This window comes from Leiobunum rupestre, chromosome 2 (genome assembly GCF_980474605.1).
Source record: "Leiobunum rupestre chromosome 2, qqLeiRupe1.1.hap1, whole genome shotgun sequence".
Classification (NCBI taxonomy): domain Eukaryota; kingdom Metazoa; phylum Arthropoda; class Arachnida; order Opiliones; family Sclerosomatidae; genus Leiobunum; species Leiobunum rupestre.
Genome location: NC_143385.1, coordinates 68,235,545 through 68,255,919, shown reverse-complemented (window position 1 = coordinate 68,255,919; position 20,375 = coordinate 68,235,545). Strand labels below are relative to the sequence as shown.

Sequence of the window (20,375 nt, the reverse complement as noted above, 5' to 3'; positions counted from 1 at the left end):
GACACAGTGTAACCCGGCCACCTGTTTAAAGGCAATAAAAGTAGCTCGATGACTTGGGCCTAGGGTGGTTCCTTGGGTATTAGCCTAGCTGATTAGTTATTTTTTATTTTATTTTACTTTTGTAGTCCCTGGTAACATTAACTACGTCAACCGTTGGATAATCGTTCTTTTTTGTGAGTATTGTAATTGTACAACCCATTATCTTAATTGTCTCTAACATCCAAAGTCAATAAGACTCGAATCTGTCAATAATCGTAAGTGATTGGCGAGGAGTTGCTATAGGAGGGCGTCGAAAACGTGACAAGCCAACAGAGGATGAGTCAACAAGGTTCAAAGGTCGCTGGTCAATGTCCATTAGACTGAGTCTGGAGGCCAAAACCGGAACCGTCCCTGTCGGTCAGCCCGTTGTCAAGGTAACCAGATCACGCGCGTAGCTACTGGCGCCTAACTTACCAAAAGGAAAATAAATTTCAGGCCTAAAAAGGAAACGAAACGAATGAGCAGCAATGACCTCCAACCGAATGTAGAATGCCTAAAACCATAAGCATATTATAGCTCTTAGGCGAGAAGTATCCATCAAATGCCAAGAAAATCACTTTTAATTTCAGGCCTAAAAAGGAAACGAATGAGCAGCAATGACCTCCAACCGAATGTAGAATGCCTAAAACCATAAGCATATTATAGCTCTTAGGCGAGAAGTATCCAACAAATGCCAAGAAAATCACTTTTAATTCTTAAAGTAAGTATGCACTAAATCGACAAATCGTCTGCTATAGTGCGCTACGGAATGGTTTAGGCGTAACTAGCTCCAATTACCACAAGCGTGTGTTAAATCTGGTGGCTGAAAGGTGAAATTCGTTGATTCACCAGAAATACTCCTTTAAAAAAATACTAATTTTAAAAACATACTTCTTTTAAAACATACTCCTTTTAAAACATACTCCTTTTAAAAAAATTCCTTTTAAAACATACTTCTTTTAAAACATACTCCTTTTAAAACATACTCCTTTTAAAAAAATTCCTTTTAAAAAATTTCCTTTTAAAACATACTTCTTTTAAAACATACTCCTTTTAAAACATACTCCTTTTAAAACATACTCCTTTTAAAACATACTCCTTTTAAAACATACTCCTTTTAAAACATACTCCTTTTAAAACATACTCCTTTTAAAACATACATACTCCTTTTAAAACATACTCCTTTTAAAACATACTCCTTTTAAAACATACCTCTTTTTAACAAAATACTCCTCTTAAAAATATATTCCGTTTAAAAAATATACTTTTAAAAAAATACATATACTATTAAAAAATATGTAAATCTGGAGATAAATTGAAACTTTCTGTTATATTTTTTAACCTATTTGAGTTCAATCGAATAGAAGTTTATTATAATTTACGAATTTGCCGCTGACGGTGAACGTGTGAAATTTGAGAGACTAGTTTTTGAATAGCGAGACCTTGTGCCAGTTAATTTGTCACCGTTTGTAAGCCTTGGAAATCTCAACCAATCGGACCTAGTACACTAGCTGGGATGAACTGCCACCTATCGTATCATTCAGGTACTACAGTAGACTCTCCTTTTTTAATGAGCTGTACTAAAACCCACCTTAGGCCCACGTCATCTAGCGACGTTTAATGACATTAGTTCAGGTAGTCAGGTTACAATGCGTAGGGTGGCGGTGGCAAGCCCTTCATGCCACGCGAGCCAACAGCTAGCTACATGAATTACGCTTACTAGCTACTACCACAAGTCTATAATAGTGTTACATAAGTTTGTCACTTTTGGGGAATATTTTACTGAGAGCTAGTAACGGAGTGACGTCATCACAAGAACAAAATCTCCCCCTAGCGAGGCGCTGTCAAAGGCTACGTGTGACACGTTAGCAACACTGCGACGAAGCCCGTAATGCAGCCGGTCTTGCGAATAGCTCTCACAAGGAGACTACCCTAGGTGGTTATCTCCGATTTGATTCAAACTCGGGTGGCAATTAGACCTTCATGTAACTTGAAAATCCCTAAAAGGGTGGACAAGAATGGGCTTTCGTTTTCCATGGCAACCAAAAGTGTTTTTCACAACTTAAAAGCTAATTTTCTCTATGAAAATTAACATGGGAAAAACGAAGATTTTAAGGGTCCCCCCTAACAATATTTTTCAAAAAATTAAAAAAGGTTCATCAATCAGATACATAATTCAGATCATGGCTAAATCTGGTACATTTGGACCAATATACGTCAATTTTGGTAAATATGAGTAAATATACATATATTGGGTTACGAGTAATCAGTTTTTAAGTTGTGAAAAACATTTTTGGCAAAACGAAAGCCCATTCTTCTCCACCCTTTTAGGGATTTTCAAGTTACATGAAGGTCTACTTACCACCCGAGTTTGAATCAAATCGGAGATAACCACCTCGGGTAGTCTCCTTGTCAGTAAAACTTTCGCATTTGAAGAATAGGAAGTGTCACACTTATGTCACAATATTATACACTTATGTAAACTGGACAACGCGTTCGTTCTTAGTGAGATAAATACGTTCTTGTTGAAAGATCAAACAAAAAACCTTCGAAGAAAGTCCAACAATAATTTGCTAAATGGGCGTAAAAACGCGCTACTCGACATATTTTAATTTATTTTTTTACTGTCCGTTTGATAGATAGACATCGTATTTCCGGGTTTTCGTTTAAAACTTTCACCCCCCGTGACTGGTCAATCATCGCGTGCTCACGGGCCAAAGACCCGACTGAACATGATCAACTACTTAGCCGCTCGATATCCGCCTACTCAGCTCGGCCCAAACGACAGAGATTGCAATGTGAGCGCCAATTTTCCAAATATTTCTAGAAAAATTTAAAGGGGACCGGTCAAGCTTTAACCAGTTAGATGGCCCTAAAGCCCATTAAAAACTAAAATTTATGGCGAAAAAAATATTAAGTGGTTAATTTTTAATAAAATAAAGAAATTTAGGGAAATTGAAAAGCGCGCCAAGCTTTTCCAAATATGGTCTTATTTCCGTATCAAAAGATCAACAAGACGTTCAATATACTTACACGTACCTTATTTTGTCTTGAAAAAAAAGTTTTCGGCCTATAAAGTTGAAACGAAAAATAACACCAAGTATTTGGGTTTGAATTTTCGCCGCCATCTTAAGGTGTATCGCCAGCGCCAGCAGCACCTTAGTGAGCGATTGGCGAACTATCCTAACTTTTAAAATCACGCAATTTAGGCTTAGGTCTCGTATAACTGGAACACGCAGCGCGTGCGAAACAAATTTTTCGCGTCTTCAGCAGCGCGCGCTTTTACGTTGTTTTTCTGTCTCACCGATTTCTCACCAGGTGTCGCGGCGGACGCGCGCTTTTCGATTTCCCAGAATTTCTTTATTTTATTAAAAATTAACCACTCAATATTTTTTGATGCGGGTTTCCCCATAAATTTGAGTTTTCAACGGGCTATAGGGCTATCTCACTGGTTAAAGCTTGACCGTTCCCCTTTAATTACTCTGACTTTCTAAAACTATTACTTTCACAAGATAGGAGGGAATTTTAACTCACTGACTTTGATAATCGACCTATTTATCTGCTAGGGATATATTATTAATTGGCCATGTGAGTGCCATGGCACAGGGGCGCCCAAGGTTAAATGTCAAATTAAATGTTTCTATTGGTATTTTATGTTTGTAACCACAATTGGCGTTAATAGAGTCAAAAAGTAATTTCTGAATTTTTTTAGGGGCTCCAAATTCTACTTTTAACATAGTGTTAATCCGGGCCTGTATCAACTTATATCAATGATAATATAGAACTTCTGATGAACGGTTTCGTAACGAACCGTTTACCCACTTTGACAAGTTGTTGATCGAACAGCACGTCATCAAAGTTGTCCGTCGTCTTATCTATAGTTGGTTACAGGTTACCATGGTAACTATGGAGCTAATTTTTCGAAGTACCCTTCAGGAAGTAGGTAAACGCTACGAATTTAGGGAAATTATGTATTATTATATATTTATATATAATTATTATATATTAGAAAGGTTAAGCCGGCACCAAAAAATTACCAGAATGCGTGTAACGGGGGAACTTGTGTGTGGGGAGCTTCAGGCTGTACACACAAAGGTACGTCTACACTCCTACAGTTATAATAATAATCAGCTAGGCAGTAGGCACCACCTTCGGCCTAAGTCATCAAGCGACTTTTAAAGCCATTAATTCGGGTGGCCGGGTTACAATGCGTATGAGGGTGGTGGCAAGCCCTTCAAGTCACGCGAGCCAACAGCTCCCTACACTAACTATTACCGTTAACCTCCACAAGTTTTTATGGAAGGGGAAACCGAAGAGCTCGGGAGGAAAACCGCTTAAACCAGTGGCGAGAGAACTTGCAAACTCAACACAGAAGGAGTTGTTCCGAGTTTTCACCCAGTGCCGCAAGTTGGGATCGAACCCGGCTCCCATTGCTGCGAAAGTGCTAACCAATCCGCCACCCCACCTACAAGTTCTCTACACGTTTTCGGGCACTGACTTAACCTCTATAATATCAGAAGATGGCGCCACACAACACTAGGGGGTTTTCCCTCTTCTAACTAATAACGGCGCGCGGCGTATGGTCCGAGGCACGTTCCAGTTAACACGTGAAACGCCGAACGCACGTCGCGCGTTAAAACCCCCTAGTGTTGTGTGGCGCCATCTTCCACGTGGCCGGAGTAAAAATATTCCTTATTGATTAAAAACGTTCGTGATTTGTATTTATAATTAAATATCAGTCGATGGGTAACTAACGATGACGTAATTGCGTTACAAAGAAGTCTATGACCCGTGGAAGCTTACTTCGTTCATAGCCACTCAATAGATTTCTTCACTGTTTATTTAAATGCAAATCTCGTACGATTAAGGTAGTCGTACACACTTTGGTTAAAAGGTAATATGACCCTTTATTGTGTTTATGTTTAGAGCTTGCCAGGTTTGATCTACTACTACTTTCGTTTGAATACGTCACACATAAATTACTATAGAAGTTTCTTTAAAACCCAAGTATACCTCAGCGCATGAGTACCAGAGTGACAGAGAAAAATCCCTTATAGGGCTGTCGAGTACTCACTCGCACAGCCCTAATCGTATAACCTCGGGCAGGAATCAAACCTACAACCTTTGGGTGACCATCTCAACGCCACTACCATTTAATGTCCGTGGCCACGAGTAAACACCCCTCGGACCTCCAATTGATGAATGACTCGATCGGGTTGAACGGGTTCGCTTTATTGACGTGATACATTTAACGCGTTGTTGACATTAACAACGCGTTAAATATATCCCGTCAAATTAGCTAACCCGATCGAGTCATTCAGCAATTAAGGCTACCTGTCTAGCAGCTTGGATACAAATAAACTAACATCATCCGCGAAAATTTTATTCAGTGACTCGCGCGCATGCTCGTCGGGTTGGAAAGAAAAAAAAACGGCATTTATTGAAGCGTCTATCATATCGGGCCGGGTTGAGGTTAACGGTAATAGTGAGTGTAGGGAGCTGTTGGCTCATGTGGCTTGCAGGGCTTGCCACCACCCTCCTACGCATTGTAATCCGGCCACCTGAATTAATGGCTTTAAAAGTCGCTCGATGACTTGGGCCTATGGTGCTGCCTAATAACTATTGAGAGTTTATTTTTATTATTACGCAGGAATTAATACAATTAGAAGTTTCAGAGTGACTGAGAAATCATATCACCTCGGGCAGGAATCGGTTAAATGTATCCCGTCAATAATGTGAACCAGATCGAATCATTCTTAAAGGCCGACTACATAAATCTTCGGTTTACTCTGTATTTCACTGGAAGTAGGCTTACTGCAATACACATATGCCATGCAGTCAGCCTACTTCCAGTGAAAGACAGAGTAAACCGAAGATTTATGTAGTCGGCTTTTAAATTGGATGTCCTTCTGGTTTTTATACCCCCATTTTTACCCCCACTAGTCAGTGACTACTAAAATAAATCAAGATAGGAGGCTCACTAGTCAGGCTGACTACAGTAGCCCCACCAGGATTTTTTCGCGAGTAGGCACTGCGTGATTAAAGAGGCCCCCATAAAAAACTCCTTTGTCATTTTTGTTGTTCTTTAACTAGCCAAATTGTATATAATTATTTAAAAATTTTATTATTATTAAATCAATAAAATTTTTATTATTATTAAATTAATAAAAATTTTATTATTATTAAATTAATAAAAATGTTATCATTATTAAATTAATAAAAATTTTATTATTATTAAATTAATAAAAATTTTATCATTATTACATTAATAAAAATGTTATTATTATTAAATTAATAAAAGTTTTATTATTATTAAATTAATAATTTTTTTATTATTAAGTATATTATTTACAAATAAATATTACCAACTTTACTTTTAATCGAAGAATTCCACCCTACGATTACCTCTTTACCCAAATTCATCAACTACTTATTTAGGCTTGTCTCCCCCATTGTTAAGGGGGGAGACTACAGTGGCCATTGTCTAGTTTCGCGCTATTTCAAGCTGAACTGTTTTATTGTTGTGTTTTAACTTATTAAATTAATATTGATGTGTAAAACAGCCTCTTGTTTAGTGCTTAAAATAATTTTGACAATTTTAAATTTCAAAGTAATCTAATTATTACGTTTTAATTCGGACCCCCGGAGCTAAACACGTTGGGCAAGTTGCCCAAACTACCCTATAGTAGTTGACCTCTTGAACAATAATTTTTCTCACTAAACTTGCTTTTAAATCATGACATTTTTTTTAAATATCTAATATTGCAATAAAGTTTCCCCTATTCCCAATATTGTCGGCGGATGTGTAAGTGTTCCCCTGAAGTGCTAAATCTTGTTGGGCACATAAAATAATCACTTCCACGTGTGTAGATAGGACCTCTCTGTTTCTAATAACGTCTAGTCTATGGTAGTCGTTAACCTGGCAAACTATTGATCCACGGGATTTGGATTCCATGTAGTCTAAGTACATTTTGTAGGCTAGTTGGTGAGAAGATTTGTTGGAAGTGAAGTGTTCTTCGAATTGTGTCCCCATGTTTTTCCAATCCGAAAATCCCTTTAGAAATGCGGTGTTTCTACTGCCTAAGAAATGACGGCAACAAAAACAATACACTGCATCCTTTGCAACTGAATATTCAATCATTTGATATTTGTCATACCAAGAAGAATTGAAACCTCGATTTTTACCGCCAATTAATCTTTTAGGAAAAGGATTTAGTTTAAGCTGAACTGGAAGGCAATCTTTATCTAGACTAATATCCAAGTTATTCAACGCGTGTAAGCCCATTTATTTTGAATTGGACACGTTGTTTGATGTATTTTGTGCATGGTTAGAGTTGGGGTTTGCAATTACTTCTGCAATTTCTCCTTCATGAGTCAGTTCCATTTCCATATCAGTACTGACGTTTGGAAGAACTTCAGCAGTATTACTAAAACAGTGACTGTTATCAGTCTCCAAGGATTCTAAACCCTTTCCCAATTCTTTGACTAGGTTTTTCTCAGAACTATAGTTATGGCTTGAAGCATGTCGCCGGGTGACTCCAGAAATGGTTCTGGGAGCATTTCGCAATATGCAACATCGTGCATATTTGTGCATTGCATCAGAAGGTGGCATTTTTGAAAACATTTTGTAGAAGTCATTAAAAAACATTTGTCACTTGGGCTAATTATTATTTGTTTTTTTTCGAAATCTTATAACTGAAATGCATGTTACCTATTGCCTGCTAGTACAATTTTTTTTCCCCCGACCTCCAAACTCAGTGAAAAATAGGTCTTTTTCAACCGAACCAAAATTATTTTTACACTTTCGACTATGCCCTACAACTTTTCTATTGAAACATTTTGCGTGACACCTACCGGTGAAAAAATAAATTTTCCAAAACGGCACAAAATCGTTCGATTTTTCTGAAATTTAGTAACCAAAGCCTTCCATACCTAACAAATAAACCCTGAAAATTTCAGAACCCTAGCATAAATGAAGGTTTTTCAAGATTTTAATTATAATAAGCTATTTGTATAAGCTGCATTACAACAAGCCCGAGCGATACAGAGCAATTAAAACCGAGTGGGTGTGTTGTGGCCAGCCCTGCCACAGATAGCCATTAGCGTCCCAACACTAACTATTCCCTTAAAACCTCTGCAAATTTTATGGAAAGAGGAAACTATATTTCTAGGTATTTTTGCGAAATAAAGGAAAACATGATTTTAGTTCCAGGATTAGCCTAATATTGCTCGCAAATTTAAATTTCGTGGAATTTTCTAAATTTTTCGAATCCAAAAGTAAAACTAAACTTCCAGAATAAAATCTCTTAAAAAGTAATATATGTTTCAATTTTTTTTTCCGATTTGCGGAAAACATTCCGCATTTACTTTTTGCAGACAATTAACAACTCTAGAGGAAACAGAATTACTCGGAGGAAAACCTCTTTAACAGACAGGAAGAGAACTTGCAAACTCAAGGCCAGAACGAGTGGTTCCGAGTTTTCAACCAAGTCCCGCAAGCTGGGATCGTACCCGGGCCCCTCTCGCTACGAGGTGGAAGTGTTAACCACTTATTTATTTATTTAAATCAACAGACTTACTAATCCGGAACGACTTGTTTGTAGGCATCGATATATATATCAGAAATATATTTTAAACTTCTGATATTAATACAAATTAGGATTAGCAATAGGGCTGTGCGAGTAGTGGTTTTAGGAAATCGAGTCGGGTATCGAGTACGAATGTTTTTCATCGAGTATTCGAGTCGAGTAATATTGAAGTCTAGTCGAGTAATCGAGTACTTGATTAAAGGCCTAGGTTTTCTTCTGCCTGTTTTCCTCTAAGTTTTCTTCCCGCCGCACAAATATCCTGGTGGTAGGCCAACGTGTTCTGCGGTTGGCCTACCACCAGGATATTTGCACGGTGGGAAGTAAACCTAAAGGAAAACAGGCAGAAGAAATCCTAGGCCTTTAAGGGGAAATTTTCTCTTATTCGAGGCAAGTAATTCAGGAAAAACACCAAGTAATATTTTTAAAGAGTCGGGTTATCGAGTATACTTGATTAGGAGCTGGCTTTATTCCAGTAATTAGGAAATTAAATTTAAAATGAGTATAAACTAACTTTCAATGCTGAAAAATATTCCTTTCATTTAAATGAACCAGTTTCCACAACTTTAGTAACCTTATAGTGACTAGTGGGATATAAAGGTTAGTATACTAGGCTACTAGCCTAATTATAGTAATTAATGGTAAAATAACAATACAATATACATTTTTAAATTATTTATGTACCGTCTGTCCGTATATTGCTTATAAGTTAAGAGTTCCGAGTCCTAATGCCGGCCGACATCAAAGTGACACTCCAAACCAAAACCAAAACGTAATAATATTGTTTGGCGAAAAACCGCGCAGGCGCACTACGAATTAAAAACCGTGATCAATTTAAAGCATTTGTTGTTTGTACGTCTTGTAGGTACCGTTTATTATTGTCACCCCAAAAAGTTTCCATAACCCCTCTTTGAACTTACTTAGAGCAGCTTATTCGAGTAATCGAATCCCTGACTATGCAATTTTTTGGTACTCGATAATCGACGAGTATTTTCCAATTACTTATTCAAGGTCGAGTTCGAGTACTCGGCCTCAAAAAATGCCGAGTAAACGATGATGTTCGAATACTCGCGCAGCCCTAATTAGCACTCTACATTCTACATACCATAAAACAACCGAAAACAACGAAACTAAAATTAAACAGAAAACGCATAATAAGGATTACGACCTCGAATGATAAGTCCGTAAATTAGATGATCTTCAAATAGAAATTTCGATACCCTTAAAGTCAAATTACACGAGTCAATATTTCCTCCAAAATTTATGCGTTTACATGTTAATCGGTGTACTAATGGGATTACGCGTAATCTTTGTATTCCCTGCCTTTGGCAGTGCTAATCTAGGTGTAATCGATGTACAGACTTTCTAAGAGTGGTTAGCCCCTCGATGTTGAGTTTACCTTCACAGAAAAATGTTGCTGAAATTTTCCGCGTTAAACGACAAAGTCAATTACACTAAATTTATCAAAAATTCTTCTTCTGTTACAGAATATGTTAATTTACATTAATAAAGGTATCTAATATTAATATTATCATTTAATTTTGTTTAATCAAAACTCAAAAGGATGTGTAAGAAAATTATTTTTATTTAAATCATTGGAGTAGTTGTGAAAAATATTTTTCCCATTCACACGGAGCAAACTCGGTTTTCTTCTGCCTGTCACCCTTTAAATTTACTTTCCTTCCAAACAAATACCCTGGTGGTAGGCCAACGTGTTCTGCGGTTGGCCTACCACCAGGGTAATTGTTTGGAAGGAAAGTAAATTTAAAGGGTGACAGGCAGAAGAAAACCTAGGCCTTTAACCTGTTTTAATAACACCACGGAAAGAACCAATTGATAAAAATATCAAATCTAACATCTTTATTTCAATAGTAACGTCTTCACCAAAGCTTTCAATACATCGCATCATCGTTTAAAAGAATAATAACAAATTTATCATGAAGGACAAGCTCAAATTGGCATCAAATGACCGTTAATCAATCAAAGATTAAACAATCACTGACAGCGGAAAATGACATACGCGTAAGATCAACTCAAACTACCCAACCACAAAAGTCAGTTGGAGCTTTACCTATAAACGTCCCATACATTATAGTCAAGCGCTTTTTCTTTGTTTTTTATTTATTGAACCGTTACCATGACGACGCCATAGGCCGGTTACAAAGTGTCTAAACCGACCAAGCCGCTCCCAATCGATTGGAAAAGAATACATTATTTTGCGGACTTAGTTTGTTGTTATTTTCACTGGGTCAAGGTACGTTGGCTTCGAGGGGTGCAAACTGAAAAAGGGGGGGGGGGGGTCCATTTGTCGCGCTTGGTCGTTTGTCACCGACCACAAGGACCTTCCCCTTTGATGGTTGTTTTAACTGATGAATTCGAAGGATTTATTACTCAGATGGCTTTCCTACGAAAATACCCCGCTAATGGCGCTTGGCTGAAAGCAAGAAATTTAATTACTTTAATGGGTTTTACCTTGAAAGTGAAAAAGGAGGGGTATTTTATGGTAATCTTTTCTAAGGGTTACGACCCAGAGGGGGGTTTTATTTTGGCGTTTCGAGTAATTAGGTTGATTTGTTGAATGGATCGTCCCGTTTAAGAATTTGATTTAGATTGTTTTCGGGGAAACTGTGTTTCCTTGTAAGCGAAGGTTATAATTCAGACTTGAGGGGCGTGAGTTTAGTGGGAATGGTGAAATTATTAATTAAGGTACCAACTCAAAAAGATTGAATAAAAAAGATTAAACATTTATTAAATAGTTTATCACGAGAGTAAATAGATTAAATCGTGATTTAATAGTTGAAATAGAGATAAAATGGTTGAAATCGAGATTAAATGGTTGAAATGGATATTAAATGAATGAAATTGTGATTAAATGGTTGCAATCGAGATCAAATGGTGGAAATCGTGATTTAATGGTTGAAATCCTGATTAAATAATTGAAATCCTAATTAAATTATTGAAATCCTAATAAAATGGTTGCAATCCTGATTAAATGGTTGAAATCCTGATTTAATAGTTGAAATCCTGATTAAATGGTTAAAATCCTGATTAAATGGTTAAAATCCTGATTAAATGGTTGAAATCCTGATTAAATGGTTTAAATCGTGATTAAATGGTTTAAATCGTGATTAAATGGTTAATACCATTTACTTTGATGAAAGATTAGTGACTGAAAAGATTGTCTTTATAGAAACGATGAAACGGACTAAATGGTTCAAATTCTAATTGAAGAAATCGTGGTTCAAAATAATAACTCAAACGATGAAATCGTGATATAAACTATGAAATCGTAATTGAAATAATGAAATCCTTATATAAATGATAAATTCATTATGAAACTGATGAATTCATTATGAAAATAATGAAATCCTTATGGAAATGATGAATTTATTATGGAAATGATGAATTCATTATGAAAATAATGAAATAATGATGGAAACGATCAAATCGTGATTGAAACGATCAAATCGTGATGGAAACAATCAAATCATGATTGAAACGATCTAATCGTGATTGAAACGATTAAATCGTGATGGAAACGATTAAATCGTGATGGAAACGATCAAATCGTGATGGAAACGATCAAATCGTGATTGAAACGATTAAATCGTGATTGAAACGATGAAATCGTGATTGAAACGATTAAATCGTGATTGAAATGTTGAAATCGATATTGAAAAGATTTAACTTTAATGTAATAAATTACCCCTAATTAATGATTTGACAATGATTACGTTTTTGATCATTTAATCATAATTATTAGGACACCCAAAAACCTATTGATTTGCATTTCGTATAAGACGAAAAGGTGACTATTGTATTGATATAAATTATCGTTTGGATAAAGATGGCCTCTGTAACACCTGCCCTGAACGAAAATTTATTATATAATCGCGAAAATGCGGAAGCTAACACGATTTTAGAAAACGTTATAATGGTTCCACCTGCTTTATTCAAACTATGACCAACACTCGTCTGCAAAATAACAATGAACAGAGGTTCACACACTGAACTACATATAAACACACTTAATGCATTGATAACAGAGATAATATATAAAGTTGCACAAACTACTATTTGGCATAGTCCATTAATGCAAGCTTTAAAAGCGAAATCTTCCGATGTCAAATTTTGTTGTCAACATAGTACATGGACGAACTTAAATCGGAGGCACCGCTTTAATTGACTTTTTTGAACAATATAAAACCTCTATTACATAAGCTCTCAAATATTTGTGCCTCATATAAAGGTTTTCTAAGAAACAAAACTATAGAATGAAGCTTTTTGAAAGGGAAAAAGCTGAAATATTAGGTATGGTTTCGAATTTAAATTTAAACATTCTTGACATAAATTTTACAACGATATAAAATAAAATTTTAGCACTATAACATAGTCACACAAATATTTGTGGCGATTTTACGCACCGTACAAAGGTTTTCTATAGACAAATTCCATAAAATAACTATAGAATACAGTTATTAAGGATCACTTTTCGTTAGAATAGAAATTATACTATTTATTATTTTTTTCTCAATCTATTACAAAAACTCTTGAAAATCTTAGACTATTACGTATCGAAGATATGATTATAAATAAGCACATATTCTTACGCATAATATTTTAAAATTTTTCACATCCATGGTTTTGGCAAACAAATTCGCGAATATAGCAATCTACGAAGGGACGATTTTCATTTTAATCTTATAGTTGGATCATATTATAAATATTATTTATTATTTATTTATTTTTATTTATTATTTATTTATACATGTTGTTGTTTATTCATTTATTCATTATTTATAAATATTATTTATTTATTTTTATTTATTATTTATTTATAAATGTTGTTGTTTATTCATTTATTCATTATTTATAAATATTATTTATTAAGTTTTTATAAATATTATTTATTATTTATTTATAAATATTATTTATTATTTATTTATGAATATTATTTATTAATGATTTATAAATATTATTTATTCATTATTTATAAATATTACTTATTAATTATTTATAAATATTATAATTTTCGCGAAAGACAGATGTTTAATTTTAAAGGCCTATATGGTTTACTTCTCTCGTAAGATATATTATTAACTCCTGATAAAATGTATAATACAAAAAAGGTCTACATTAAAAAAAACAAAATACAACATAATATTAATAATTTGTTCTATAAACCCAGCGAACCCCAAAGATTTTACAAAATAATAATGGCCTAGACTATTTTCCACAAAATGCAATCACTACACGCGACTGGTGAAGTTCTCTGACCCACTAAATCAAATATGACACGCCTTTTAAAGCGACTTTATAGGGCTCCCTACCGATCGCCGGAAACTAGAGTGGTCAAACCGACTGACCACTGGTCAATTAAGCCCGTGGAGAAGAAACGCGAGTATAAAGCGTGGAGCGGAAGTAAACACCCATTTCCGGCGTTACAGGGAAGACGTTTATCAAGGGATAAAGAACACCACTATAAGGATTATACATCTTTAATAAAATGTTATTCACCTTTAATGCATAACGAACATATTTAACCTAGCGTTTGTATAGTAACGAAATATGTAAATTCTTTTTAACATTGTCTTTAACAAGGTTAAGTTTTTAATACAGTTTTTGAGGCAATTAATAAGTTCATTGCGAGGTGCAAAGTACTATGGCATTTGCATTATTTTGATTATTTTATTTATACTAGGTAAAATAAAGAACGTATTTAGGTTAGTAAGAACGTGCGCGTCAAACCATTTAATTTCTAATTGTGTTTAAAATAGTTTTGTCAATCTTAAATTTAATAAACAATTAGTTATAACGTACCCTCAACTTCACCTTTCATTAAATATATTTAAATATTCTGACCAATCTACTTATCTCATTTGTAATTAAGTAGCCAATCAAAACGTGGTTTTCAAATTTAACCAATCGGAGTTGATTGATCCGATTTCTAATACTTTGACTACTCAAAAACTTAATATTTCTATAAAAATGGCATTTTAAGCCTAATAGAATAAGTTCAAACTAGTTAAATTTTATGTAATTTGTTATTGTTACTTTACCTAAAATTTGCTAGTTTTACTGAGAGTAAAATTTGTTGATGTTACTTTACCTAAAACTTTAGTTTTATTTAGGGTCAAATTTGTTGATGTTACTTTATCTAAAATTTGATATTTTTACTTTAAGTCAAATTTGTTTATGTTACTTTACCTAAATTTGGCTAGTTTTACTTAAGGTCTAATTTGCTAATTTTTCTTTAGATAAAATTTCTTAATTTTACTTTAGAATAAATTTCTTAATTTTACTTTAGAATAAATTTCTTAATTTTACTTTAGAATAAATTTCTTAATTTTCCTTTAGAATAAATTTCTTAATTTTCCTTTAGAATAAATTTCTTAATTTTACTTTAGAATAAATTTCTTCATTTTACTTTAAAATAAATTTAAAAACCATACTCATTCGCAATCTTAAAAATTGAAATTATTTGATACAAAGTTATCAACACTTATTTGCGAAATTTCGAATTTCATTGGTTTATTCGGGTATCGAAATTCGGTTAAGAAAGTTGTAAATGATTAAAGATTTTTCACTTTCTAAGATTGCAATATGGCTCTGAAAAAATGTGAATGCATTCACATGACACATAAACATAACAAAAACCGTTTGAAAAATGCAAAAGCAAAAACTCACATTACGAAAGCGTATGAGGCAAATCAAATTTATCAAGATTTGATGATAGAGTGTATATTTCACACTGGGAAAAACAGGCACATGACTACGTTGGTCGACGGCGCAGTGCCCAGTTCAAACTGAGCAGCGCGCGACAAAAGCGACTCTGGGATATTGGATTAGAGCACTACATCTACGTCGTAATCGACCAATAAGGAACACGCAGGTCCGACGCCTGCCGCGTTTAGAGGGAAATTTCCTTAATAGAGAATAGAACCGCGCAGCGTTGCCAGGTCGTGAAGGATTATCGAGTTCGGAAACAAATTATCGTAGCCTGAAAATTGGCTGTAAGTTTGAATTATGGGGGATTATTGGTCGAAGTATAAGTAACATAATAAAAATAATGAGATTAAAACTATAAAAATTTGCTATTATATTATAAAAGCGCGCAGCGTTGCCAGGTCTTGAAGGATTATCGAGTTCGGAAAACAATTATCGTAGCCTGAAAATTGGCTGTAAGTTTGAATTATGGGGGATTATTGGTCGAAGTATAAGTAACATAATAAAAATAATGAGATTAAAACTATAAAAATTTGCTATTATATTATAAAAGCGCGCAGCGTTGCCAGGTCTTGAAGGATTATCGAGTTCGGAAAACAATTATCGTAGCCTGAAAATTGGCTGTAAGTTTGAATTATGGGGGATTATTGGTCGAAGTATAAGTAACATAATTAAAATAATGAGATTAAAACTATAAAAATTTGCTATTATATTATAAAAGCGCGCAGCGTTGCCAGGTCTTGAAGGATTATCGAGTTCGGAAAACAATTATCGTAGACTGAAAATTGGCTGTAAGTTTGAATTATGGGGGATTATTGGTCGAAGTATAAGTAACATAATAAAAATAATGAGATTAAAACTATAAAAATTTGCTATTATATTATAAAAGCGCGCAGCGTTGCCAGGTCTTGAAGGATTATCGAGTTCGGAAAACAATTATCGTAGCCTGAAAATTGGCTGAAAGTTTGAATTATGGGGCATTATTGGTCGAAGTATAAGTAACATAATAAAAATAATGAGATTAAAACTATAAAAATTTGCTATTATATTATAAAAGCGCGCAGCGTTGCCAGGTCTTGAAGGATTATCGAGTTCGGAAAACAATTATCGTAGCCTGAAAATTGGCTGTAAGTTTGAATTATGGGGGATTATTGGTCGAAGTATAAGTAACATAATAAAAATAATGAGATTAAAACTATAAAAATTTGCTATTATATTATAAAAGCGCGCAGCGTTGCCAGGTCTTGAAGGATTATCGAGTTCGGAAAACAATTATCGTAGCCTGAAAATTGGCTGTAAGTTTGAATTATGGGGGATTATTGGTCGAAGTATAAGTAACATAATAAAAATAATGAGATTAAAACTATAAAAATTTGCTATTATATTATAAAAGCGCGCAGCGTTGCCAGGTCTTGAAGGATTATCGAGTTCGGAAAACAATTATCGTAGCCTGAAAATTGGCTGTAAGTTTGAATTATGGGGGATTATTGGTCGAAGTATAAGTAACATAATAAAAATAATGAGATTAAAACTATAAAAATTTGCTATTATATTATAAAAGCGCGCAGCGTTGCCAGGTCTTGAAGGATTATCGAGTTCCGAAAACAATTATCGTAGCCTGGAAATTGGCTGTAAGTTTGAATTATGGGGGATTATTGGTCGAAGTATAAGTAACATAATAAAAATAATGAGATTAAAACGATAAAAATTTGCTATTATATTATAAAAGCGCGCAGCGTTGCCAGGTCTTGAAGGATTATCGAGTTCCGAAAACAATTATCGTAGCCTGAAAATTGGCTGTAAGTTTGAATTATGGGGGATTATTGGTCGAAGTATAAGTAACATAATAAAAATAATGAGATTAAAACTATAAAAATTTGCTATTGTATTATAAAAGCGCGCAGCGTTGCCAGGTCTTGAAGGATTATTGAGTTCGGAAACAAATTATCGTAGCCTGAAAATTGCCTGTAAGTTTGAATTATGGGGGATAATTGGTCGAAGTATAAGTAACATAATAAAAATAATGAGATTAAAACTATAAAAATTTGCTATTAGATTATAAAAGCGCGCAGAGATCTATTTAGTATGCCGTTAAATTACCATTCGGTCCAATAATTGATACGAAATTATAGAAATATTTGAGGATTATCGTACAGTTCGAGTCGAATTATCGACAATAGAGTGGTATTTAGTATACGGCTGCAATTATCGTTCGTCCCGAAAAATGGTTAAAACAATTATCGACGTGTACGATAAATATCGTCTGCTTTTAGTCAATATATTGAAATAGAGTACTATATAGTATGCCGTTGAAATGATCGCACATTTAAAAATTTGCTAGAAGTAATCGACGTATACGAATTAATAATAATCAGCTAGGCTAATCACCCAAGGCACCACCTTAGGCCCAAGTCATCAAGCGACTTTTGAAGCCATTAATTCAGTTGGCCGGGTTACAATACAAAATTGTCTCTAAATTATCGACGTGTACGATAATTTTCGTTACGTTTGGCAACGCTGACACCATGCATACGGTTTGGTTCTCACACTTCTGTGGTTCAATTTAAACAGAGAGAGAAAGGTGTTTAACTATAGGCATTTAACAGGCTCTTGCGATACTGAGAAACAACGTGATTCTCATACTGAAAGGTTTTTAAGCCTTAAAATCTAATGCGAAAAGCGTGTTTATATGATTTCTTGTTATTTGGAGAGATTAAGCCAATACGATAAAACGCATTCGGGTACCCCCTAGAGCAGGTACGTTCGTTCGGCAACGAATTGACAGATTTAAAAATTGTTTACAAGGAAACCAACATTTAGAACGACGCCCATAAATATTCGATTTTATTGCTTTGATTTATACTAGATGGCGCCACCAATTTAAATAGTTTTGTGGGAAGGGAATACATACTTATTTCTTATAAAATACAACTCTACGCCTTACACTGTTTTAGCGATATTTTATGTAAAAGTACAACTCAAGAAAATTTCGGCATAAAATGAAATTAATTTTTCGCAGTTTTTTCGATAATTTAAAATTTTGAAGTTGCTACTATTTCTAAAATTATTTTATGCAAAAATTAGAAAAAAATATTCAATACTTCTTTCCATAAAATCCTCCCCTGATTTCCAAAACTTTGACAACAGCTTTTGCAGTATAATGAAAAACAATTTTTAAGTCCAGTCGAGATGACACAAACTCTATATTTTACATTAAAAGTTAGTTTATAGAAACATCTATTTAGGAAAATTCCAGGAAAAAAAATTACACCAAAATTGAAATATTTTGCGCAGTTTTTACATTATTTGAAATTTCTGGTAAAACTTGGGAGTATTTAAAAATTGGCCATGTAAAATAATCTTCTGCGTTGAAAAACGAGTATTGATCTAAAGTAAGGTTATTTGTAAGGAATTTAATATTCAAAGAAAATGTAATATGTTTTCCTCACACGCTCAAGACGCCCCTAAATTTACTAAATGTCAAAAACGCGATAGTCTTTAGTCTTAAACGTCTTTACGAAACATTTGTAATAGCATTTATACAGAAATGCAATCCGAAAAATCTATAAAATTTCTGTGAAATTATCTAGAAACGTTCTTGGTATTTTTCCATAGAAATTTTAATTTGACTGTAAAGAAAAGTTAGGCACTGTATTAGACTATTTTTTATAGATATTAAAATTATCTAGGAACGTTCTTTGTCTGTTCTATAGCAATTTTTAAAAGGCACTCTATTGGGACTAATTTTCTATAAACATTGAAAATATCTAAAAATGTTCTTGGCTTTTTCTATAGAAATTTTCAAAAGGCTCTGTATTTTGACTATTGAAAATAACTTGAAACGTTTTTGTTTTATTTGTATAGACTTTGTAAAAAAGGTAATCTATTTGGACAAAATTTCTATAGACATGGAAAGAAGCTAGACACTTTATTGGCCTTTTCTATAGAAATATTTATAGATCACTCTCTTTAGGATATAGAAAACTTTAGACCTACCACAGAAAATGTTTTTAAGAGGAGAATGAAATTATATTTCTGAACTTGACAACGCTATTTATTTCCAAAGCGATTTGTCGACTGCTCAGAGCCACTTAAATTACTTAAATTATTATTGAAAAATTACAAATTTCAAATAATTTGTAAAAAAAATGTCATTAGATAGAGTAAATTCTTTTAACTAATTTAAAACAATTGAACATTATATTTAGAAATTACTTGATTGGAAAGATTATTTTTAGCAGGTAATTGAATGCACATTTAAAACCGGTTTTTAACTTTTTGATTTGAATAAAAATGAAATCAATAAACGTTTTTTACATTGAATTAATCGATTTTTGAAGCAAATAATGGCTCTTTTTCAGTGGTGCTTTGCTTCTATCGGCTATAGAATATACGAAATCTTAATTAATATAATTACTATTTAATATTTTAGATTTGCTCTGTATTGGAACTAAATTTTGTATTGTTTTATTTCCTCTTTTGAATTAAATAATTTAAGTACAATTAAGTGGCTTAAAAATATTTTTTGAAAATTACTCGATTTAAATAATTTTTTTTAAACAATTACTTCGTGTAAATCAATGATGTTTTAAAGAAAATTACTCAATTTAAACCAAAGATTTTTTTAGTAAATTAATTGATTTAAATCAATGATTTTTTTTAGTAAATTAATTGATTTAAATCAATGATTTTTAAAAGAAAATTACTTAATTTAAACCAAAGGTTTTTTGTGGAAAATTTATTGATTTAAATAAAATATTTTTAATAGACAATTACTTGATTTAATTCAATGATTTTTTAGATAATAACTTTATTCGAATTAAAGGTTTCTTAAAAAAAGTATTGAAATAAATGTTTTTTAAAAGGAAAATACTCGAGTTAAATAAAAGGTTTTTGAAATAAAATTACTTGATTAAATTATTGATTTTTAATGAAAATTACTTGATTAAATTATTGATTTTTAATGAAAATTACTTAAATTAAATCAATGATTTTTAAAGGACATTACTTCATTTAAATCAATAATTTTTTAAAGAACATTACTTG

At 33.3% G+C, this 20,375-nt stretch overlaps 1 protein-coding gene across 1 annotated transcript in view; it reads right to left on the bottom strand.

The window, feature by feature from the left end:
- The window catches only part of Klp54D (Kinesin-like protein at 54D), an 81,662-nt gene extending 66,314 nt beyond the window's left edge, over positions 1–15,348 (bottom strand). The window contains exon 1 of the mRNA XM_090165069.1: positions 15,291–15,348. Coding sequence (XP_090021195.1) covers positions 15,291–15,292 — 2 coding nt within the window. The 5' untranslated portion in view covers positions 15,293–15,348. The remainder of the gene's footprint in view (positions 1–15,290) is intronic.
- Between the last annotated feature and the right edge of the window lie 5,027 nt (positions 15,349–20,375).